The following is a 25677-nucleotide window of genomic DNA, read 5'->3' as shown; positions in this document are numbered from 1 at the left end:
TCATTCAATTCACTAGCTTGTTCCCACATTCTCCCCACATTCTTTAATCTCTTTAGCTTGAAGTGCTACACCCAGGTCCTTCCTGAAATCATACAATGTTTTGGCCTTGACTGCTTTCTGCAGCAGAGATTCCACAGGCTCACCACTGTCTGGGTGAAGGAATTTCTCCTCATCTCAGTCTTAAAATGCCTAACCCTGTATCCTTAGACAGTGATCCCTGGTCCCGAATGCTCCTGATCATCAATATCATTCCCTCATCTACCCTGTCTAGCCCTGTTAGAATTTGATATGTTTCAGTGAGATCTCCCCTCATTCTTCTAAACAGTAGTGAACATAATCTTCACTGATTCAACATCTCCCCATATGTCAGTCCCTCAATCTCGGGAACCAGGAATTCTAAATTCAGTAATTGTCTTTCCTCCACCTGAAGCTTGATCTCAATTATTTAATGGAGTGAAACACTGGTGGTTTGATAATAACACATCTTTATTTCAGCATGATGTAACAGACACTGTTCCTGTTTGGGGCTTCCACTGTTTTAACAATGCAGACTAGACAGTGAAAACGTCCCACGGTCTGATGTGTCAAAGCAAGAGGGTTTGGTCAACATGATCTCCTCCACCTTTACCAGAAGCAAAAGAATGTGTAATAATCAATCCATTTCCCCTTGCAGTTCTTAACCCAGGAGGACCTGCAAAACCAAACATCAGAAACATGAGTCAATCAGAAAGAATTACCTTCAGTCTTTAAATCGATTGGAGTTATTGGGATCATCTTTCTCTGCCCCCCAACATCATGACCCAACCCTCTTCTTCTGAAGGTGCTGACTCATCTGAGGGTAAAATAATCTACAAAGGGCTGACTCAGCAATCATTTCCCTTGAAAGCAGATAACAAAATACTGTGGTTGCTGGAGATCTGAAATGCAAACAGAAAATGCTGGAGAAACTCCACAGATCTGGCAACACCCTGTGGTGAGACAGAGGGCTAATATTTCAAGTCTGATATGCTTCCCCTTGACACCTGAAGAAGGAGTAAGACTCCAAAAGCTTGTGCCTTCAAATAAACCTGTAGGAAAAACATGGTGACATTTGATTTCTGTCTTTCAGAACAGTAAACCTGTTACTATTTCTAGGAATGCACTAGAAATTATTCACAATTAGACAATACTAGGCTCTCCCATGAGCTAAGTACCCAAGCATTAGGAATCTGCATGTATTTCTAAATATCGAGCTACACGCTGAAATGTGATAACGACGTTTGAAATAAGGAGAGAGTGCAGCTAAACACGTGGCTACAGGGCCGGTGTAGGAGGGAGGGCTTCCATTATGTGGATAATTGGAGCACATTTTGGGGAAGGTGGGACCTGTACAGTAAGGACGGGTTGCACCTGAACCGGAAGGGTACAAATATCCTGGGAGGGAGGTTTGCTCGAGCTGTAGGGGATGGTTTAAACTAGTTTGGCAGGGAGTGGGGAACCGAATTTATAATTCAGACGATGAGGCATTCGGCCTTCCAACAGACACAACACAGAGTGAGATGAAAATTGTTTCAGAGATAGTAGGAACCGCAGATGCTGGAGAATCTGAGATAACAAGGTGTAGAGCTGGATGAACACAATAGGCCAAGCAGCAGCAGAGGAGCAGGAAAGCTGATGTTTCGGGCCTAGACCGTTCTTCAGAAATGGGGGAGGGGAAGGGGTTTATGAAATAAATAGGGAGAGAAGGGGAGGTGGATAGAAGATAGATAGAGGAGAAGATAGGTGGAGAGGACACAGACAGGTCAAAGAGGCAGGGGTGGAGCCAGTAAAGTAGAGTGTAGGTGGGGAGTTAGGCAGGAGATAGGTCAGTCCAGGGAGGACGGACGGGATGAGGTTAGTAAGTCGGAGATAGGGGTGGGGCTTGAGGTGGGAGGAGGGGATAGGTGGGAAGAAGGACAGGTTAGGGAGGCGAGGACAAGCTGGGCTGGTTTTGGGATGCAGTGGGGGCAGGGGAGATTTTGAAGCTTGTGAAATCCACATTGATACCATTGGGCTGCAGGGTTCCCAAGCGGAATATGAGTTGCTGTTCCTGCAACCTTCGGGTGGCATCGTTATGGCACTGCAGGAGGCCCAGGATGGACATGTCGTCTGCGGAATGGGAGGGGGAGTTGAAATGGTTCATGACTGGGAGGTGCAGTTGTTTCATGCAAAGTGAACATAGGTGTTCTGCAAAGCAGTCCCCAAGCCTCTGCTTGGTCTCCTCGATGTAGAGGAGGCCACAACGGGAACAGTGGATGCACTATACCACATTGGCAGATGTGCAGGTGAACATCTGCTTGATATGGAAAGTCATCTTGAGGCCTGGGATGGGGATGAGGGAGGAGGTGTGGGGGCAAGTGTAGCACTTCCTGCGGTTGCAGGGGAAAAAGCCGGGTGTGGTGGGGTTGGAGGGCAGTGTGGAGCAAACAAGGGAGTCACGGAGAGAGTGGTCCCTCCAGAAGGCAGACAGGGGTGGGGTGGAAAAAAATGTCTTTGGTGGGTGGCCTGTTCCGCAGGCCTGACCAGCCCACTTCCACTAAAAGCCTCATCTGCTTAGCTGAATTCGTCCTCACCCTCAACAATTTCTCTTTCAATTCCTCCCACTTCCCACAGACAAATGGGATGGCCATGGGTACCTGCATGAGCCCAAGCTATGCCTGCCTCTTTACGTGGAACAATTCCTCTTCCACACCTACACTGGCCCCAAACCCCACTTCTTCCTCCGTTACATTGATGACTGTATCGGCGCAACCTCTTGCTCCCCAGAGGAGCTCAAACAGTTCACCCACTTCACCAGCACCTTCCACCCCAACCTTAAGTTCACCTGGACCAACTCTAATACCTCTCTCTCCTTCCTGGGCCTCTCTGTCTCTATCTCAGGCAACTACCTAGAAACTAATATCCATTTCAAGCCCACCGACTCCCACAGCTACATAGAATACACCTCCTCCCACACACCGTCCTGCAAAAATTCCATCGCCAGTTCTCAATTCCTTCGTCTCCACCACATCTGCTCCCAGGATGAGGCATTCCACTCCCGTACATCTCAGATGTACTTGTTTTTCAAGGAACGCAACATGCCCCTGTTAGTGGCCGAGAACGCCCTCGACCGTGTCTCCCGCATTTCCTGCAACTCATGCCTCACACCCCCTCCCCAAATAACAGCCAAAACAGAATCCCCCTCGTCCTCACGTACCACCTCAGCAACCTCCGGATCTGACACATTACCCCCTGACACTTCCTGCTATCTGCAATCCGACCCCACCACGAAAGACATTTTTCCCTCCCCATCCTTGTCTGCTTTCCAGAGGGACCACTCTCACCGTGGCTCAGTCTATAACACACACACTCTAACACACTCTAATACACACCCCTCACTGTAACACTCTGTAACACACCCCTCACTGTAACTCTCTATAACACACTCACACTGTAACACACTCTAATACACACCTCTCACTGTAACACTCTGTAACACACCCCTCACTGTAACTCTCTATTACATACCCTCACAGTAACACGGTCTATGACACACCCTTACTGTAACACACTCGAATACACACCCCTCATGGTAACACACTCTAGAACACACACTCTCACTGTAATCACTCTACAACACACCCTTACTGTAACACACTCTATCGCACACCCCTCACTGTAACACTCTATAACACCCCCTCACTGTAATACACTGTATAACACACACCTCACTGTAACACACTCTATAACACAGCCTTTACTGTAGCACACTGCAACACAACCCTCACTGTAACACACTCTCTAACACACCCTTATTGTAATACACTCCATAATACACTTTCACTGTAACTCTCTATTACACACTCTCACTGTAACACACTATAACACCCTCACTGTAATACTCTCTACAAACACCCTTCACTGTAACACATTTTGTAACACACTTTCACTGTGACACACTCTATAACATACCCCTTACTGTGATACACGTTGATTCACCCTCACCATAGCACTCTATAACACACCGTTCATTCAAAAGCCCTCTAAAACCCTCTCACAGCCGCTACCTGAAATGTTTGTGACGGGGGTTGATAGCTGTAGCCACAATGTCATTGCAATGTTTATAATTTGATCATTGGAACTAGCAGCATTCCATCAGTCCTTTACAAACAAGATAATTAAATACAAAGTGGAGAGATGACATGATTTTGACTGTAACATACCAGGCCTCCATTCCTTGTTCATTCACTATCACTGCTGCACAACTGATGTCACTTTGTATATCACCATTACTGCTCAGGAATACTATTGTGAGAAAAGAAATGTGATGTTAGAATTAAAGTTTAAACCCATTATGTTTTGATACAGATTGTGAAATTTCAATGTTGCTAATCTAGTTAATATTGATCTGTATGACTCACCACAGCTATTATTTGTGGTGGAGAGGTCAACATTCTCGCCTGTCCCCAGGTAAGGAGTTACTTCTAATTTGGTGTCCAATTACACAGTAGTTATCTTACTGGTCTTGCATTCCAGAGAATGCAGACCATGACACGATCAGATTGTCACAAGACACATCTACTTCAGGAATGTCCTTTATGGAAGAAAATCTCTCGCCCTTAGCCTCACGAACCTTGCTGTGTCTCAACCTATGGCAATCTGGTTCACTTTGAACGGCTCTTTAAAGATGTACGCTTCTAACTTCTCACAAGTTATTAATGCTGACCTGACTGGTGATTCCCATTCCCATATATGACTACGGATAAAATTGATTCCTTGGTTAGCATCTTCTATTGATGCAGTGTAACTGTACTCTCGCACACAAATTGAAACAATACCATGAGTATCTCTTTTTAATGTCTATCTTTTTAATATCTATCTGTGTGAAAATATAAAGTGATCCAAATTGTTCATCCTTTCCTGGCAGTAACAGCCTCAGAGCCTTTACCATCTTTGAAAAGTATTTTATTTGCACTCTCTCAAGACACAAATGTGGCAGTTATGATCAGTCAGTGTGCAGATGACACCAGAATTGATGGTTTGGCAAATAGTGAAGAGGAAAGACTGAGACATTTCAGGACGATACAGATGAGTTGAACAGTGACAAGTAGAATTTAATCATGAAAAGCATTACGTAATGAATTCTGAAAGAACTAATAAGACAAGAGGATACGCACTGAATGGTCAGACCCCAGCAAGCACAGATGATCAGAGGGATCTTGGTGTGTATGTCCACAGATCCTTGGGGGCAGTAGGACAGGCAGATCAGGTGGTTAAGAAGGCATAGATACCTTTGTTAATGAAGGCACCGACTAGAAGAGCAGCGAGATGTATATAACATTAGTTAGGCCACATCTGGAGTGCTATGTGCTATGGTCTAGTGGTATTATCGCTGGAGATAACATTCTAGGAACCCAGGTACAAATCCTGCCACAGCAGATGGAATTTGAATTCAATTTAAAACAAAAATCTGGAGTTAAGAATCTAGTGATGACCATGAATCCAATGTTGATTGCTAGGGGAAAACCCATCTGGTTCACTAATATCCTTCAGGGAAGGAAAATGCCATCCTCACCTGGTCTGGCCTACATGTGACTCCAGACCCAACAACAATGTGTATGTCTCTGAACTGCCCTCTGGTCAATTAGGGATGGGCAATAAATGCTGCCTATCCAGCGATGCTTGCATCTGGTTAATGAGTTAAGGAAAATAAAAGTTCTGGTCATCATACGATGTGAAGGATGTGATCGCATTAGAGGGAGTATGGAGAAGATTCACCAGGATGTTGCCTGGCCTGGAGAGATTCAGTATGCAGAGGTACTAGAGAGGCTGGAATAACATGGTGTAGAACTGGATGAACACAGCAGGCCAAGCAGCATCAGAGGAGCACGAAAGCTAGAGCTTGCTGTTGTATTAGAGAGACTGGGGTGGTTTTCCTTACAACAGGGAAGGCAAAGAGGATGAGCTGCCTGACATGTACAAAGATAGACTTAGTAAGGAGAAAGCTTTCCCGTAGTAGAGAGGTCAATAACAATGGAGCATAGTTTTAGGGTAAGGAGGAGGTAGATTAGGGGGGATTTAAGCCAAAAAAACACAAAGGATTGTTTTTATTTGAAATTCAGAATAGGTGGGAGACGAAGGAACCCTCAAGACATTTAAGAAATGTTTAGATGATCACTTGAAATGCCAGTGCAGTAATTCATAGAAAATGAGTTCCCTGATTGGGAGCCCTGGCTGACAGGTAAAAAGCAGAGTTTCAGAGACACTGACGTTCTGATGCCTGACTCTGAATGAGGCAGTATTATGGTCAAGGACTGTTCATGTGTAAATAAAGGCTGACTTGGCGATGGGGAACCAGCCGAGGATGAGGGGGGGGGGGTGCGATCTAATTGAAACTTTCAAAATATTGAATGGCCTGGAAAAAGTGGATGTTGGGAAGATGCTTCCATTGGTAGGAGAGACTCAGACCCCAGAGCACAGCCTTAGAGTAAAGGGAAGACCTTTTAGAACAGAAATAAGAAGAAACTTCTTCAGCCAGAGAGTAGTGAATCTATGGAATTCAGTGTCACAGAAGCCTGTGGAGGTCAGGTCATTGAGTATATTTAAGAGAGCGTTAGATAGGTTCTTAATTATCAAGGGGTTCAAGGGTTATGTGGAGAAAGCAGGAGAATGGGGCTGAGGGACATATCAGCCATGGGTGATTGGCGGAGAATGCTCGATGGGCCAAATGGCCTAATTTCTGCTCCTATGTCTTAAGGTCTTATAATATTTCAGCCTGTTTTTCGGAAGCGAAATCTCTAAAGCTCTCCACTATCACTTAATCTAATTTGTAATATAGCAGTTAGAGATATGCAGTGGCATATTCTTGGATGGAAGGGAATGAGAAATTCATTTTGAGTTTTGCATTGTGCTGGTTCACCTACTGTTGCAGTTCATGTGGCATTCATTTGCACCATTCGGAAACATGTCATCTGTGCACCACAATTTGCTGTTAATCTGAAAGATCCCATAGTCTCCTGACTGGATTTTTCCCTCACTGTCCTTGTCATATCGCAATGCCATTGTGTTGTACCCACTCTCGTGGTAGGCCATGCACACCCCTAGAATTAAAATGAACAGAGAACACAGTAGATTAGGACACAGAGCAAACCGTCATATGGTTCATACCACACCTGACAGTTTAGAGACAATCTACAGCAAACCGTTCCTTTGTTGTAACCTGGTGCATTGTAGTCGTGCCTTTCCACTGGCTTGGGAGAGATGCACATGACCAGTCAAACTAGATGAGTAGAAATTGTCCAGCTAGCCAATTAGGTGTGACCCACCTCAGGATACTGAGTTCAATATTATTTGGAGAAATATATTTGAAAGGATAATGGACGCTGTGACTTACCATAGTCATGTGACCTCTGCGGTAGGTGATTTCGGTTCAGAAGGAGAATCTATTAAAACCTCCACATTGAGTAACTGTCACCAATTGTCACTTCTTCCCCTGAGCCCCACCCCAAACACCATCCCCCATCACAGCCATGACCACCACAGGCTTCTCTGTGGACAAGTAGTCAGCCAGAGACAATGAGGGGAGCAGTACTCAGAAAGAACCTTCTGGGTCCCCTCAGCTGATCCAAACCAGTCGAGGAGATCACAGGGACCGTGTGTTATCTCCAATGAGAATGCCCTTCTGAAGAAGGTGATCTCTGCCCCAGTCAGGAACCAACCAGCTCCGTGTTGGAGATGGAAGAGTCAGCAGCCAATGTGCCAGCCAACAATGTAACCCAACGGCTCATTAATCTCTGCAAAAAGAACCGCCCAACATCCGGTCTATTGCTGCCCTTACAGAGTTTAAACTAAAGAGCAACTTACACAGTCCAGACCAGACTCAGTTAGTCCCTGACCCACCAACCACACACTGACTGACAGAACTACAGGAGGAAATAACTGTCCCAATCTGTAAGGGCATTCAGCACAGCTTTAATAGAACATGGAAGGTGTTACTCACAGTCGGCCACACTGTATTGGGTGAATAGAGCTAGTTCGGAATTCTTGACAGCACGAGCAACTTCACATCTTGAAAGGGCTCTGGCGCTGGAGATAGTGAGCAGGATACTGAGAACAATGAGTATCTTCATTCTGTCAGTGGGAGATGGGTCTGTGTCTGAGACGGGTAACGGTTGCTCCTTTATACAGAATCACACTGCGGTTATCTGCTCCACAGGGTTAGTTAACCTTGAAACTGGGCACAAAACAAGAAAGGTAATCCAAATATTTGTTTTTTTGTACCAGGTTGTTCATGTCATGCTGTGATTTAACAAACATAGCAATATAAGGGGAGTAAAGGCAAGCTTTTCAGTTTCAGCTTTTTTTATTCAATCGTGGAACGTGGATGTCGCTGGCTGGGCCAGCATTTTTTGCCCATCCCTAGATGCTCCTTGAGAATGTGGTAGTGAGCTGCCTTCTTGAATTATTACAGCCCATGCGCTGGAAGTAGGCCCACAATAACCTTAGGGAGGGAATTCAAGGATTTTGACCCAATGACAGCGAAGGAATGGGGATACATCTCCAAGTCAGGATGGGGACTGGTTTGGAGAGGAACTGTCGGTGGCGGTGTTCCCATTTATCTTCTGCCTTTTGTCCTTCTGGATGGAAGTGGTTGTGAGTTTGGAGATGAGTGGGTCTTGTAGATGGCACACGCTGCTGCTACTGAGCATCAATGGTGGGAGGGAATGAATGTGTGGATGTGGTGTCAATCATGCTTTTTCTTGGATGGTATGAAGCTTCTTGAGTGTTGTTGAAGCTACAGCCATCCAGGCAACTGGGGAGTATTCCATCACACTCCCGACTGGTGGGCAGGCTCTGGAGAGTCAGGAGGTGAGTTACTCAGTGTAGTATTCCTAGCCTCAGACTTGCTCTTATAGCTACAGTGTTTATGTGGCAAATTCAGGTGAGTTTCTGGTTGATGATAACCCTCAGGATGTTGATAGTAAGGAACGCAGTGATGTTAACATCATTGAATGTCAAGAGGTGGTAGTTAGACTGTCTCTTATTGGTGATGGTCACAGCCTGGCATTTATGTGATTACTTTAATGTCACTAGCAACTTGTCAGCCCAAGCCTGGATAATGTCTATATCTTGTTGCATTTGAACGCGGACTGTTTCAGTATCTAAGGAGTCTCAAATGGTGCTGAACAGTATGCAATCATTGGCAAATATCGCTATTTCTGAACTTATGACTGAGGGAAGGTCATTTATGAAGATGTTTGTGCCTAGGACACTGCCCTGAGGAATTCCTACAGAAATGCCCTGGAACTGAACTGACTAACCTCCAACAACAATGACTATCCTCCTATGTGATCAGAGATGTTGGGAACTGCAGATGCTGGAGAATCCAAGATAACAAAAGTGTGGAGCTGGATGAACACAGCAGGACAAGCAGCATCTTAGGAGCAGAAAAGCTGACATTTCGGGCCTTGACGGTTCATCAGAAAAGGGGGCTAGGCCCGAAACGCCAGCATTTATGCACCTGAGATGCTGCTGGGCCTGCTGTGTTCATCCAGCTCCACACGTTGTTATCTATCTTCTTGTGTGCCAGGTTTGACTCTAACCTGCGCCATTGATTCCAATGCCACACTCGGTCGATTGCAGCCTTGATGTCAAGGGCTGTCACTCTTACCTGACCTCTGGAATTCAGCTCTTTTGCCCATGTTTGAACCAAGTCTGTAATGAGGTCAGGAGCTGAGTGGCGGAACCCAAACTGAACATCACTGAACAGGTGCTGAGCAGGTGCTGCTGCATAGCGTTGTTGATGACACTTTCCATCACTTTACTCATGATCATGAGTATACTGATCTTGTAATCTCTTCGGCCTTGAAACTGCTCGACCATGTCCTGAAGCAAACCAGGTACCACAGCCACATCAACTTCCTCAGCACCTGCCTACGGAACCAGATCATCCCCAAGGGACTCTCCATCTTCGGTCCGCCTCCCCCTCTCTCCCTATTTATTCCAGTTCCCTCTCCCCATCCCCCTCTCTGATGAAGGGTCTAGGCCCGAAACGTCAGCTTTTGTGCTCCTGAGATGCTGCTTGGCCTGCTGTGTTCATCCAGCCTCACATTTTATTATCTTGGAATTCTCCAGCATCTGCAGTTCCCATTATCTCTGATACTATTTTAATCTCACTGCGAAGCCTCTTCCAGGGATGCCTAACCTGATGAAGTACCCTCCTCCCTCCGGACCAACCTCAGGGAATCTCTCTCCCATTGCAACTCTCTTGTAATCTCTTCGGCCTTGAAACTGCTCGACCATGTCCTGAAGCAAACCCGGTACCACAGCCACATCACCTTCCTCAGCACCTGCCTACGGAACCAGATCATCCCCAAGGGACTCTCCATCTTCGATCCGCCTCCCCCTCTCTCCCTATTTATTCCAGTTCCCTCTCCCCATCCCCCTCTCTGATGAAGGGTCTAGGCCCGAAACGTCAGCTTTTGTGCTCCTGAGATGCTGCTTGGCCTGCTGTGTTCATCCAGCCTCACATTTTATTATCTTGGAATTCTCCAGCATCTGCAGTTCCCATTATCTCTGGTAACTGGTCAGGTTATATTTGTCCTGCTTTTCATATGCAAGGCATCTTTGGGCAACTTCTACCTTTTCAGCTAAATGCAACTGTTGTAAATATGAGGAAAAAGTCTTATGAATGCTTGAGGTATCTACAACAGTTACAGTCATATTACATGGTTACTATTGCATGGAAAATTATAAAAGTTAAGGCTTGAATAGAATCAATAATGACACTTGCAACGGTACAAGATTCTAAATTTCTAGAAGTTACCTTGTCAAAGTTTTAGTAGGCTGGTCATAGAAAACTTGCACATTGCTGAAAACAAACAATAGTTTGTTGAATTTTCTGGCCTTGAATGCTTCAGAACAATTTGCAATACTAATTCAAGGCAAAAATCATTGTTTATACTGCATGAGAGGTGCATTGAATGGTTGGTCAGTGGACTCTGATTGGTTGAGGTGATGCCACAGAGAATGCACCCATTGAAACTGATTGACAGTTAACCGTCAGGCTTTGTTCACATTTTTAACCTGATAGGCTGACTCTGATTGGTCAGAGCATTGTCCTGAGAGAATGAACCAATCTGTCACCTGGAGTGTTGAAATAGAGCCTGCACAATCACAAGCTTTTCCTGTCTGTGTAATGCTATTAGCATCTTCCACTCTGAGCTCAACAGACAATCCCAAATTCATTGACAGTGTAGGGGCCAGAGATAATGGGAACTGCAGATGCTGGAGAACCTGAGGTAACAACGTGTGGAGCTGGATGAACACAGCAGGCCAAGCAGCATCTTAGGAGCACAAAAGCTGAGGTTTCGGGCCTAACCCTTTATCAGAAAAGCTTTTCTGTTATCTCTCTTCATCGACAGTATAATTCTTCACACACTCAAGATTATCCAGAAAATGCTGTCCAATTGCAGAATCACAGCTCCCATTGGGCATTGTGTGATCTGCAGGTGCAGGCTGGTTGGGAATGGTTGCTACTTTGCTTGTGGTAAAACAATTTTATACCTTCTGCCAGCCTTCGGGACTTATAGCCAACATAAATGGAATGACACCAGCACTGTAACTCATATAACACATTGCTCAGTTGTGTGATACAGAGAACATCTTTTTGGTTTGACAGTCGCAACCTCTTAGTGGCAAATCCCAATTATGTTATATCATGGGTGTGGCATTAAATAAGTTGCAATCATTAAATGATTGTGTTATTGTATTATCATGGCCTTGTAACCCAGAGATCCAGGTTGATGTTTATGGGACATGGACTTAAATCCCTCCTTGGCAGATGGTTAGATTCCAGTTTCATGAATCTGGAGTTTGAGAAATGCTGGTCTAATGGCTCACCAATAAAAACCTTGGCTTTTGGCTCAGAAGCAAAGTTAGGGAAAGCCTAGGCTAAAAGACTGGATTCGCAGGGAATGGGCTAGGATAAGGGCTAAGCAGTGGGATTAGTTCTAACTAACACTGATCTTGGTTCATATCCGATGGGGCAAATCCTGAGCTGGTCTTGGTTGAATTCACAACAAACAGGTCAGAATGTGGTTGCTTTCTCTCCTGGGATCTCCTCAGCTCACAGCTTGCTTTCAGGATAGATTTCCAGTGAGGGAGGATGGGGAGAAAGTTGGCTTTCTGTGTCTCACTCACTCACCCAGCCTCCCTCACTCATGCAGCCAGTATCCCTCTCTTACTCCCTCACTCCCTCATTAACTCTTTCCCTCCCTCACTAACTCCCTCCCTCACTCCCCTAACTAGCCATGTGACCCCTCTGTTGCAGCTCCTTGTCTCCTCCCTGACTGACACCCAGTGGCCGCACTGGGCCTGTCGTCACTCCCTGCGGTTCCCCCTTTCCTAAAATAAACAGCCTTCCTCCCTGCAATGCTGCTGTGTCCCAGGGGGAGCTTCTTTTATCATTGATGGCCTGCAGAACTAGCCCCTGACTGGAAAATAAAGCAACTCATTGGCTCCCCTTGTGGTGAGAGGCCTGATTGCAGCTGGTCCCAGTATTGGTATAATTCCTGCAGATGGGCCTGGCAAAATTCTCCCCATTGCTCACTGCCTGTGAGAGTAAACAAATAAATGTTCAAATAATGTGAAGGCACAAGCAAGTTTCTGTTTTCCTCTCCCCAGCCTCCAGGGCAGCTTTGATCTCATTGCCAACTACCCCAACCCCCACTCCCCCACAATAAGGGCTCACTTTTAATTTCTTCCCTCCCAAGCTCGTGTCTCCCTGAGCCAGGCCGACAGACTCACCAGCGTGACTCCAGACTTCAGACTGAGTGAAAATACCTGCATGTGTACTGCACCTCCAATCATGGACTGCACTTTAGGGGTGGCACGGTGGCTCAGTGGTTAGCACCCCTGCCTCACAGTGCCAGGGTCCAACATTTGATTCCAGCCTCGGGTGATTGTCTGTGAGGAGTTTGCCACTTCTCCCCATGTCTGCCCGGGTTTCCTTCGTGTGCTCTGGTTTCCTTCCACAGTCCACAGATGTTAGGTGGATTGGCCATGCTAAATTCCCATAGTGTTCCGGGATGTAGAGATTAGGTGGGTTATAGGGGTTTGGGTCTGGGTGTGATGGTCTGAGGGTTGGTGTGGGCTTGTGGGGCTGGAGGGTCGGTTTCTACAGCGTAGGGATTCTATGATTCTCCGACATTTGCTGCTGATAGTCTTACTTGCAAATCTATCAGGAGAGATTTTACAAATTGTGCCTGTTTTCTCTAGAATTTCGAAGGTTAAGGGGTGATCTAATTGAAGCCTTCAAGATAGTGACAGGATAGATAAAGATAAACTATTTCCACTCGTCTAGAACTGGGGGTATGGTCTGAGATTTGAGGACAGACCATTCAGGAGACATGTTAGGAAACATGCTACTGCTGCAAAAGTATATTTGGAACTCTCTTCCACAAATGGAAGAGGACACTGGATCAGTTATGAATTTAAATCTGAGACAGATAAACTTTGTTAAGCAAAAGTATTGAGGGAACATGGGCCGAAGGCAGATACATGGAGTTAGGCCTCAGATCAGCCATGATTTCGTTGAATGGAGGAACAGGTGTAGAGGGGTCTAATGGCCTCCTTCTGATCCTCTGCCCTGGGAAACAATCACTGATTAGAGGAGGAGCTCATTTCAAAGCCTTCAAGTTATATATGCACAGGCTTTAAACAAATACGTTTTATGCCACGCAGACCCCAGGATATGGCCTACCACACTCTGTGGACAGCTGACCGAACAGATCCACAGAAAGGAAGTAGTTTCCTTAAGTATTTTTTCTTGCACTCATGTGAACAATTCACAAAAAATGCCAACTAAAAGTGAAAACAAACTATTTATGATGGATAAAAATAATATTGATGGTTTGGCATGTGGACTTTGATTAGTAGGGGTATTACCATATAGAATGCATTAACTATATAGTGACTGACATTAAACTGCCAAATGTTGTATAAATTTAAACCAAGCATGCTGACTCTAATTAGTTAAGTCGATATAAATCAGGTAGAATGGCTGTGAGCAAAGTTGCTGAGTTGAAGCAGGTCCAACATGTGCACATGTTTTTGCTGTCTTCGAAGTACAGAGCCCTGTGTTGTGATGAACACAGCAGGTCAGGCAGCATCAGAGGAGCAGGAAAGTTGACGTTCTGAGTTTACGCCTTTCATCAACCTATAGCCAAACGTCGACATTCCTGCTCCTCTGATGCTGCCTGACCTGCTGTATCCCTCCAGCTCCATACAGTATTGAAGATAACAGAGTGTGGAGCTGGATGAACACAGCAGGCCAAGCAGCATCTCAGGAGCACAAAAGCTGACGTTTCGGGCCTAGACCCTTCATCAGAGAGACACTGTATTGAACCTGAGTCCAGCATCTGCAGTTCTCGCGTTGTGTTGTTCTGCCTGCAGCTTCCAACAGGTGTAAATGCGCCACACCGCCGGCTGGACCGATGATCTGAAATTGCTTGTCAGCATAATTCATAGCACACTCAGGATTATTCAGCAATCTTTGGTCAATAACAGAATGCTGCGCAATGTTGTGCACTATATTGTGAGTTTTGGAAACATGGGTTTGTTGGATACAGTCAGCACCGTGCTTGCTGAGAACTTCTGAAGGAATGTTTTGTCTGTTATGATAGACCAGTCTTTAGCACATACAACTTACGTACCTGGTAATCCACAAATATTAGCACATTACTCGTTTATGTGATAGGTAGAATGCCCTTTAGGCTTGATAGCAGCATCCTGTTAATGGCGAACAACACACATGTTGCTTCTCCATAGTAACAGTGTGAGACAGCTTCAGCCGTTTCTCAAAGTTTGATCTTAAGGTTTATTGGGCACTTTGCAGGATCAAAACTAATGATGCCCATGATCCTTCATGAGTTTGTGTGATATGTAATGAGAAATGAGAAATGTCATAGTGAATTATTCTGGGGAGGGTGTCCTTGCAGTCGGTGTCACTGTGCAGCATTCTGGGGAGGGTGTCCTCATGGAGACGTCACTGGCAGCAGCATTGGGTCAAGAGGAAACCATACCATCAAGACCAGAGCCAATCTGGAAGCGGGATCATAGCCGGGAAGCTAAATAAGTGCACATGTGGACTTTAACTATTTAAAGAAGGGATCGGCGAAGTTCCAGAAAAAATAATATAGCAGAGAGTATGGAAAGGGTCACGAATCTAACTTCATGCACAGCAGATACGGGGACAACTATGAGAAGGGAGTCAGTCAACACAGGACTGAGGGCGTTGTACTTAATGCATACAGTGTACAAAACAGGGTAAAGGAGCTTGTAGCACAGATTTTAATTGGTGGGTGGACATGGATATCAGAACATTAGGATCAGGGCTGGGAATTAAACATCAAAGGATACACATCTTATCAAAAGGACAGGCAGATGGGCAGAGACAGTGTGGTTTCCTTATTAGTAAGAAATTACAGTAGTTTGATAGCAAGAAGTGATTTGGAGTTCAAAGGTGTCTAATCTGTGTGGGTAGAGTTGAGGAACCTAAAAGGGACAGAGACCTCGATGGAAGATATGTACAGACCTTCCAGCAGCAATGAGGATGTGGCAAAGAAAATAAATCAGGAGATAGAAAAGGTATGTCAGAAAGGTACTATTAGAATAAACGGGGGGACATTAACATGCAGGTGAACTGGGAAAATCAGGTCGGCAGCAGATAGCAAGAAAAGGAATTTATGGAATGTCTACAAGATTTTTTTTTCAGAGCAGCTTTTAGTAGCGCCCACTAGGAAGCAGGCAACTCTGCATTTGGTGATGTGTAATGAAGCAGACTTGATTAAGGAGCTTAAGGTAAAGGAACCCCTAGGGGACAGTGACCATCATATGATAGAATTCACCCTGCAGATGAGAGCGAGAAGCTAGTCATATAAAAGAAGATTGCAAGAGTTGTTTAGACACATAAAAAGTAAGAGAAAGGCAAGAATGGACATTGGACTGCTGGATAATGAGGTTTGAGTATTATTGAGAGAAGAAAGGAAATGACAAAGAAACTGAATAGATAGTTTGCATCAGCTTTGACGGTGGGAGACAACAGAAGTGCAGCAGAACTTGAAGAGAGTCAAGGTTCAGAGATGTCTCTCATGGCGATCATTAAGGAGAAAGTGCTGGGAAACTGGAAGATCTGATGGTGGATAAATCACCTGGACCCGATGGATAACACCCCAGAGTTCAGAAGGAGATAGCTGAGGAGATTGCAGAGGCATTGATGGCGATCTATCAGGAATCACTGGAGGAAGTTAGTGTTTCAAAGGACTGGAACACCCCTGTTCCAGAAGGGGGTAGCAGGAGAAAAGAAATTTTAGTCCAGTGAACCTGGCCTCAGTTATTGGTGATGTTTCTGAGTTCATTATTAAGGATGAGGTTGCAGAGTACTGGGAAGTATATGGTAAAATAGAGTTATGTCAGCACGGCTTCATCAAGGGGAGGTCATGCCTGACAAATCTGTTAGAATATTTGCAGAGCTAACAAAAAAATTAGACAAAGGAGAGCTAGTGGACTTGATTTATTTGGATTCTTAGAAGGCCTTTGACAAAGTGCTGCACATGAGGCTGCTAAATAAGATAAAAGTCCTTGATGTTAGGGACAAGGTACTGGCATGGATAGAGGATTGGCTGATTGGCAGAAGGCAATGGGTGGGACAAAAGGGTCTTTTTCATGATGGCAGCCGGTGTCCAATGGAGTTCCACAGGGGCCAGTGTTGAGATCACAACTATTCACGTTATCCACTAACAATCTGGACAAAGGAACTGAGGGCATTCTTGCTAAGTTTTCAGATGGCACAAACATAACTAAACAAACAGGTAGTGTTGAGGAAGTGGAGAGGCTGCAGAAGAGCTTGGACAGGCTGGGAGAGTGGGCAAAGAAGTCGCAGATGGAGTACAGTGTGGGTAAGTATGAGGTTGTGCACTTTGGCTGAAAAAATAGAAGCTTAGACTATTTTCTAAATGGCTAAAGGCTTTGGAAATCTGAAGCACAAAGGGACTTAGGAATCCTAGTTCAGGATCTCTTAAGGTTAACATACAGATTCAGCTGGCAGTTAGGAAGGCAAATACAATGTTAACATTCATTTTGAGAGGGCCAGAGTACAAGGGCTGAGTCGGTATAAGGCTTTGGTCAGACCTTAATTGGAATATTGTGAGTAATTTTGGGCCTTGTATTTTAAGCAAGATGTGCTGGCATCAGATAGGGTCCAGAGGAAGTTTACAAGAATGATCCTAGGTATGAAGGCCTGGTCATATGAGAAGCATTGGGACTCTGGGTCTGGACTCAGATTTTAGAAGGATGAGGGGCTAATCTCATTGGAGCTTATGCAATATTCAGGTGCTGGACAAAGTGGACGTGGGGAAGATGTCTCCACGTTCAAGAAAGACTAGAGCCTGAGGGCACAGCCTCAGAATGAAAGGATAGCCCTGTAGAATTGAGATGAGGGGGGATTTCTTCAGCAAGAGGGGGAGAATCGGTGGAATTCAGTGCCGCAGATACACAGAGAGATGTACCTGCAATAGGGAGTTCGGTGAAGATGGGTTTGCGTAGGTCTGTTTTTGATCCCCTCATCGCTTGGTACAGGCGATATGTAGCAGCTACACCCTTTAGGATTCAAACCAGCTCAGTCAGTAGTGTGCTCCTGAGTCAGACTTGGTGTTGGGCATTGAAGTGCTGGCATAGTGTATATTCTGTGCCCTTGTCGCCTTCCGTGCTTCTGCTCATTTGCATATTTGTGTACCGACAAGGGTGTGTAGGTGTCAGTTATCAGTCCAACAATGTTATTCAATGAAGAATTGGCAAAAACTTAGAGGTCAATGTATTTGCCAGGTAGATTAGTACTGGGTTCTCCAATGTCATGCTGCAATTTAGCAAACATTGTGGCATCAGGCAAATGGCCAGAAGCTTTTAGGCCTTCACTAATTTTAGCTTTGTTCTTGATGATGAGCACATTTAAGATTTGAATGCTTTAACATCAATAGTTATGTTACAGGGAGTGCATTCTGCAAGTTACAGGTACGATAAAAACAGCTAATCTGTCAGGGAACATTGAGAGAGTGAGGATTGGGGATGTAAAAAGAATGTTAGGCTTATTTTAGTGAAGCCTGAAGATTTGGCTGCAGGAGGCTTGGGAAGGGAGCACTCAGAGGCTATTTCTCCTGGCTGGGGATTGTGGTACTTTGGGTCATCATCTCCAGAAAGCAGGACAATGAAGAAATTGATTCGGACTGAAATGTAAAGGCAACATGATCTTGCCAAAGCACAGGCCTGCGCTCCCATTAAAGAAAGAGAGAGATTGTTGGTGGTGTTTTAACTGGAGAGTCACAGACAAGGGCAACCTCAGGCAAGGGGGGAGGTTGAGATGGAGAATCTGTCATTGTGCCCTCAGCCAGTTTGGGACTATGAGCCCATGCTAAAGGGGTCACGCTGCATCATAAATCAGCCATACGTCCTGCTGAGCTCAACCCTTTTGGGTTAGTAGTGTTTTACTGGCATTTAGGAGAATGATGGGGAGAATGAATATTTTCAAGAAGAGGCTAGAGAAAGGTCTTAAGGCAGAAGTGATTAAGGGTATGGGAAGATGCTGGCAACACGGTACTGAGTTAGATGATCAGTCATGATCATATTGAAGCCTCAGTGGGTCAAATGACCTTTTCTTGCTCTTATTCCCTATGTTTCCATTAATGATTAACCATTTCTAGAATCATGAATTGGCTACAATACAGTAAGAGGCCATTCAATCTCTCACGTCATTACAGCTCTTTGAAAGAGCAATTCAGATGGTCCCATACCCAGGGTTGATGGGGAGGAGCTGCTGACTGACAAAGATGAGCTTCAGTCCATTGAAGTTATTTCATGTACCTAGTTCCTAATTTATATTTAATTTCCCTTCCTGTTTGTGATGACCTGGTGATAGTGGAATAAGAAAAACATCAGCACCATGAATGTTGTGCCGTGCGTGTTCAAATCTTGTGCCACATTTCATTTTCAAAGTATTTATTTACAAATCTTCCTTTATAACTGCTGTCTCAATCTGCTCCACCATCCTTGACAATCCGTGCCCATAGAGCTCAGGGGTCCCTTTACTTCTGTACCTCTTTGAGAAATTCAATCCTTCATGTTTCCCTTCATTCTTCTTGCCATGAGGTAGCACCTCATCCTTCCGAGTTTTGAGAAGATTTGTAGCTCAGGTTGAGGTTCTGGATGTGACATTGCTCGCTGAGCTGAAAGGTTAGTTTTCAGATGTTCCGTCACCATTCTAGGTAACATCATCAGTGAGCCTCCGACAAAGTGCTGGTGTTATGTCCCACTTTCTATTTATCTGGTTAGGTTTCCTTGATGACACCACCAACCCAAGGAAATCTAAACAGATAAATAGAAGGCGGGACATAACACCAGCGCTTCGTTGGAGGCTCACTGATGATGTTACCTAGAATGGTGACGAAACGTCTGAAAACTAACCTTCCAGCTCAGCGAGCAATCTCACATCCAGAACCTCATCCTTCCATGCATCCAATTCTTCCGACCACGGGTCATCCCATGTGGAGTCATGAGTTGAGGTTATGAGATTGCAATCTCTGAGCTCTCCTCCTGTTTGAAATAATCCACATGCTCTCACTTCCTGCTCTGCTCCAAACCCTAGTCTTTTACTTCTCTCCGAGAGAATGCAAAAATTTTTAAGCTTTGAGCTATGGTCACAGTGGGAGAATATTTGGGAAGTTTTGCTCTAACCATTATAGAATAGTGAGATATGCTCAGAATGTAGAAGGGTCGTGATGTGTAATGATATGATATGATAATGACGTCAGTGAAATTTCTTTACTCTGGAGTTAGGAACCATTGAATTTCTCCATCACAGAGAGCTATAGATGTTCAGCTAGTAAGGTTATTTAGCACTAACATTGCTAGAGCTTCAGGAATGAGAGAATGGGGATGAGGAGAAACAGTGACATTGAGGTAAAGATCAACCTTAGAAACATTAGCTAGGGATAGTACAGCACTTTTTGTCTGACAGGCTGAAAAATACCAGCTTTCTAATTTAATATCACGAATAGTACCAGTCCTTAACCTTACAGGTTACAGTACTTCAGGGCCAGACCCAGATTCTTTTTAAATGAGTTGAGAGTTTCCAACTCATTCACCAAACTGGGCAGAGAGCTCCAGGCACATATCACTTCCCCAGCTCTGGACGAAAACATTTTCCACATGTCTCCTCTAATCCTTCTACCAATTGTATTCAATCTGTGCCCCATGGTAATGAACCTATCCATTGGAAGGGTAGTAATTCTCTCCTGTCCACCCTATCCAAGCCCCTCATTATTTTGTACAGATCAAATAATCACCCCTCATCCTCCTCTGTCCTAAAGAAAACATGACTCACCTACCCAATCTCTCCTTCAAGCAGGGGTCATCAAACCCTGGCAACATTCTTATAAATCTCCTCTGCGCTCTCTCTCATACAATTATATCCTTTATGCAAAGTACTGGCTAGTTAGTTCAATTGGTTGGACAGCTGGCTTATGATGTAAAGCGATGCTGGTAGCGTGGGTTCAACTCCGACACGGCCTGAGGCTATAATTAAGGGCCTATTTTATCAAGTTGAGGTGGAATGGCCTTTAGGCTGAACTCCCCACTAGCTGTTTCTCTCTCTCTCATGACAGGACGATAGTGACTTTATCGTTTAAAGCTGTGACCAAACTGCAATGTCTTACATAGTTTCACCACTACAACCCTGCTCTTGCATTCAAAAAAACACACACACAGTGAAGAGAAGCATCCTATGTGCCTTCTTAACCATTTACCAATCGGTGCTGCTGACTTTAGGAACCTGCGGACATGCACTTCACATTTCCTCTACATGTCTCAATAACCTCATGTGTTTGCCTGCTTTGTTTGCCCTGCCCTATACCTAACCTTGCACTTCCCTAGACTTAATTCCATTTGCTATTTTTCCATCTATTCCAGCAGGCGCTGATAGCACCCTACAGCCAACAGCCAGCTCCTCATAATCTGTGACAGGACAAACTGCTGCGTCACCCAACAAATTTCCCTCTCTTGCCTCCCACAGTTAAATCTGAATCATAAGTAGATGATTCACAAACAGCAAGAAACCCATCAGCGTGCCCTCTGGAAGACTACTGCAAAAAAAAAAACACCCCAAAAGCTACAGGTTCTACTGAAATCCTGTGATAATGGGAACTGCAGATGCTGGAGAATCCAAGATAATAAAATGTGAGGCTGGATGAACACAGCAGGCCCAGCAGCATCTCAGGAGCACAAAAGCTGACGTTTCGGGCCTAAGAACCTTCATCAGAGAGGGGGATGGGGTGAGGGTTCTGGAATAAATAGGGAGAGAGGGGGAGGCGGACCGAAGATGGAGAGAAAAGAAGATAGGTGGAGAGGAGAGTACAGGTGGGGAGGGGATAGGTCAGTCCAGGGAAGACGGACAGGTCAAGGAGGTGGGATGAGGTTAGTAGGCAGGAGATGGAGGTGAGGCCTGGGGTGGGAGGAAGGGATGGGTGAGAGGAAGAACAGTTAGGGAGGCAGAGACAGGCTGGACTGGTTTTGGGATGCAGTGGGTGGAGAGGAAGAGCTGGGCTGGTTGTGTGGTGCAGTGGTGGGAGGGGACGAACTGGGCTGGTTTTGGGATGCGGTGGGGGAAGGGGAGGTTTTGAAACTGGTGAAGTCCACATTGATACCATTGGGCTGCAGGGTTCCCAAGCGGAATATGAGTTGCTGTTTCTGCAACCTTCAGGTGGCATCATTGTGGCACTGCAGGAGGCCCATTATGGACATGTCGTCTGAGGAATGGGAGGGGGAGTTAAAATGGTTTGCAACTGGGAGGCGCAGTTGTTTATTGCGAACCGAGGGGAGGTGTTCTGCAAAGAAGTCCCCAAGCCTCTGCTTGGTTTGCCCAATGTAGAGGAAGCCACACCGAGTACAATGGATGCTGTATACCACATTGGCAGATGTGCCGGTGAACCTCTGCTTAATATGGAAAGTCATCTTGGGGCCTGGGATAGGGGTGAGGGAGGAGGGGTGGGGGCAAGTGTAGCATTTCCTGCGGTTGCAGGGGAAGGTGCCGGGTGTGGTGGGGTTGGAGGGCAGTGTGGAACGAACAAGGGAGTCACGGAGAGAGTGGTCTCTCCGGAAAGCAGACAGGGGTGGGTATGGAAAAATGTCTTGGGTGGTGGGGTCGGATTGTAAATGGCGGAAGTGTCGGAGGATGATGTGTTGTATCCAGAGGTTGGTGGGGTGGTGTGTGAGAACGAGGGGGCTCCTCTTTGGGCGGTTGTGGCGAGAGCGGGGTGTGAGGGATGTGTTGCAGGAAATGCGGGAGACGCGGTCAAGGGCGTTCTCGACCACTGTGAGGGGAATGTTGCGGTCCTTGAAGAACTTGGACATCTGGGATGTGCGGGAGTGGAATGCCTCATCGTGGGAGCAGATGCGGTGGAGGCGGAGGAATTGGGAATAGGGGATGGAATTTTTGCAGGAGGGTGGGTGGGAGGAGGTGTATTCTAGGTAGCTGTGGGAGTCGGTGGGCTTGAAATGGACATCAGTTACAAGCTGGTTGCCTGAGATGGAGACTGAGATGTCCAGGAAGGTGAGGGATGTGCTGGAGATGGCCCAGGTGAACTGAAGGTTGGGGTGGAAGGTGTTGGTGAAGTGGATGAACTGTTCGAGCTCCTCTGGGGAGCAAGAGGCGGCGCCGATACAGTCATCAATGTAACGGAGGAAGAGGTGGGGTTTGGGGCCTGTGTAGGTGCGGAAGAGGGACTGTTCCACGTAGGCCACAAAGAGGCAGGCATAGCTGGGACCCATGCGGGTGCCCATGGCCACTCCCTTTGTCTGTAGGAAGTGGGAGGAATCGAAAGAGAAGTTGTTGAGGGTGAGGACGAGTTCGGCTAGGCGGATGAGGGTGTTGGTGGAGGGGGACTAGTCGGGCCTGCGGGACAGGAAGAAGCGGAGGGCCTTGAGGCCATCTGCATGCGGAATACAGGTGTATAGGGACTGGACGTCCATGGTGAAAATGAGGTGTTGGGGGCCAGGGAATTGGAAGTTTTGGAGGAGGTGGAGGGCGTGGGTGATGTCACGGACGTAGGTAGGGAGTTCCTGGACCAAAGGGAAGAAAATGGAGTCCAGATAGGTGGAGATGAGTTCGGTGGGGCAGGAACAGGCTGAGACAACGGGTCGACCAGGGCAGGCAGGTTTGTGGATTTTGGGAAGGACATAGAAACGGGCCACGTGGGGGTTGGGGAACAATGAGGTTGGAGGCTGTGGGTGGGAGGTCCCCTGAGGTGATGAGGTCGTGAATGGTGTTGGAGATGATGGTTTGGTGCTTGGGGGTGTGGTCATGATCGAGGGGGCGGTAGGAGGTGGTGTCGGAGAGTTGGCGTTTGGCCTCAGCGATGTAGAGGTCAGTACGCCATACTACCACTATGCCACCCTTGTCTGCGGGTTTGATGGTGAGGTTGGGGTTGGAGCGGAGGGCTGCCCGTTCTGCGGGGGAGAGGTTGGAGTGGGTGAGAGGGGTGGAGCGGTTGAGGCGGTTCATGTCTCGACGGCAGTTGGAGATGAAGAGTTCGAGGGAAGGTAGGAGGCCTGGGGGTGGTGTCCAGGAGGAGGACTTGTGTTGTACTGAAATCCTGTTTCTTAAAACTAGTCTCTGGGACTTGATTGAGTTTCCACACAGCAGTGTTGCTCTCTGCTGTAAAACCTGAAATGGCAGACTGCGATCAATTCTTAACGACTCCAATCCCCGTTTACTGGAATCAGAACCGGACATTTATCAGCAACTTAAAGCTGTCTGCACTTTTGTCAATAGGAAATGCAGCAAACATGAGAAGTTATCTCATGTTATCATTTGCTCCAGGATTTGGCCCACATTTGGGAAGTGTTCTTTAACTCTGTTTGTTTTATTTTGGAAACAGATCATCACTACAGAGACTTGCTTTTGTTCTGAGAAAGAGCTACCCAGCGAGTCTTACACCTCTCCTGTTTCTCCTGTAGCCCTGAAAATGCTTTATCTTTCAATAGCTTTGGAGAGGGTTCAGAGGAGGTTTACCAGGATGCTGCCTGGACTGGAGGGCTTATCTTATGAAGAGAGGTTGACTGAGCTCGGTCTCTTTTCATTGGAGAAAGGGAGGAGGAGAGGGGACCTAATTGAGGAATACAAGATAATGAGAGGCATAGATAGAGTTGATAGCCAGAGACTATTTCCCAGGGCAGAAATGGCTAGCACGAGGGGTCATAGTTTTAAGCTGGTTGGAGGAAAGTATAGAGGGGATGTCAGAGGCGGGTTCTTTACACAGAGAGTTGTGAGAGCATGGAATGCGTTGCCAGCAGCAGTTGTGGAAGCAAGGTCATTGGGGTCATTTAAGAGACTGCTGGACATGCATATGGTCACAGAAATTTGAGGGTGCATACATGAGGATCAATGGTCGGCACAACATTGTGGGCTGAAGGGCCTGTTCTGTGCTGTACTGTTCTATGTTCTATGTTCTATGATCTGATATCTGCCAATGGAAACAGCTACTGTCTACCCACTCCTTTTAAGCATCTCTTGACTTTGATTATCGCAATCAAAGCCCCCTCTCAAATGCCTCTAAAGAGAATAACTCCAGCTTTCACCTTCATCACTGAAGCCATTCTCAGAAATCTCTTTTACAGTTTCAAGTGTCTTCACGTCCTTCCTAAAGAAAGGGGAACTCAGCATTGTACAGAATGCTCCAGTCAGTTTTGAAGCAATTGTAGCATCAATACAGTGTGGAAGTAGGCCATTCTGTCTACAATGAAGAACATCCCACCCAGTCCCACATCCCCTATCCTACCCTACCCCTGTAATCTTGTATCATCCATGGATAATCCATTTAACCTGTCCATCTTTGAACTATGGGAGGAAACCCATGCAGACACAGGGGGAATGTGCAAACTCCAGACAGATAGTCACTGCAGGGTGGGATTGAATCCAGGTCCCTGGCACTGAGAGGTAGGAGTGCTGACTACTGAGCTACCATGCTGCCCCAGTGTTTAGACCGTGACCATAGCATCATTGCCCCTTGTAAAGGAGTTCTTACTACAGCAGGAGGTGAGAGTGGTGGAAGACGCTGAGTTGAATACTTACTCAAGGATCACTATCTGCAGTTGGCACATTCTGAATGGTGAAGAATGCTCTAAAGGCCAAATAGCCTCCTCTTATTTTCTACATTTGTGTGGCCGGTAGCTGTTTAATTACAGAAATTACTAAATTTAAATTCATAGTTACTACTTGCTTTGAGAATATGTTTAATTCACAATAATAAAAATAGTAGTTTTCAGTTCATTAAAGAATTCATGCGTGGCCGTTATTTGTTTCATTTTTGATGGGAGTACGAAAAAGAAATTGGCTGTTTTGATGACTGAATGAGCACTACGCTCATTGTGCAGTGGTAACCACAATGGGAGCTGGTTATTAACCCACTCCACCCTTCACAGTCATCACAGCATATCACCCTTTCAGTGACTGCCCTTGTGCCACTTCTCTGTAGGTCTGGTCCTCTCACCTCTGGAACAGAAGCTCCAGGTTCTAATTCCACTTGGTGGCCACTGGAGGTGCCGCAATGTGGTCAAACATGTTAACTATCTGCC

At 45.9% G+C, this 25677-nt stretch overlaps 1 protein-coding gene across 1 annotated transcript; it reads right to left on the bottom strand.

Annotated features, from left to right (window-relative positions):
* Window positions 1–468: 468 nt before the first annotated feature.
* Window positions 469–8203, bottom strand: LOC125457320 (lysozyme C, milk isozyme-like). Its single transcript, XM_048541407.1, has 4 exons — window positions 7997–8203; window positions 6921–7097; window positions 4221–4302; window positions 469–691 (listed from the first exon to the last, which is right to left on the bottom strand). Exons 1-4 carry the CDS (start codon window positions 8124–8126, stop codon window positions 625–627), a joined length of 456 nt encoding a protein of 151 aa, XP_048397364.1. The 5' UTR covers window positions 8127–8203; the 3' UTR covers window positions 469–624.
* Window positions 8204–25677: the final 17474 nt, after the last annotated feature.

This window comes from Stegostoma tigrinum, chromosome 12, assembly GCF_030684315.1.
Source record: "Stegostoma tigrinum isolate sSteTig4 chromosome 12, sSteTig4.hap1, whole genome shotgun sequence".
Classification (NCBI taxonomy): domain Eukaryota; kingdom Metazoa; phylum Chordata; class Chondrichthyes; order Orectolobiformes; family Stegostomatidae; genus Stegostoma; species Stegostoma tigrinum.
The sequence above is the reverse complement of the archived record's forward strand: the minus strand, read 5'-3'. Positions and strand labels throughout refer to the sequence as shown.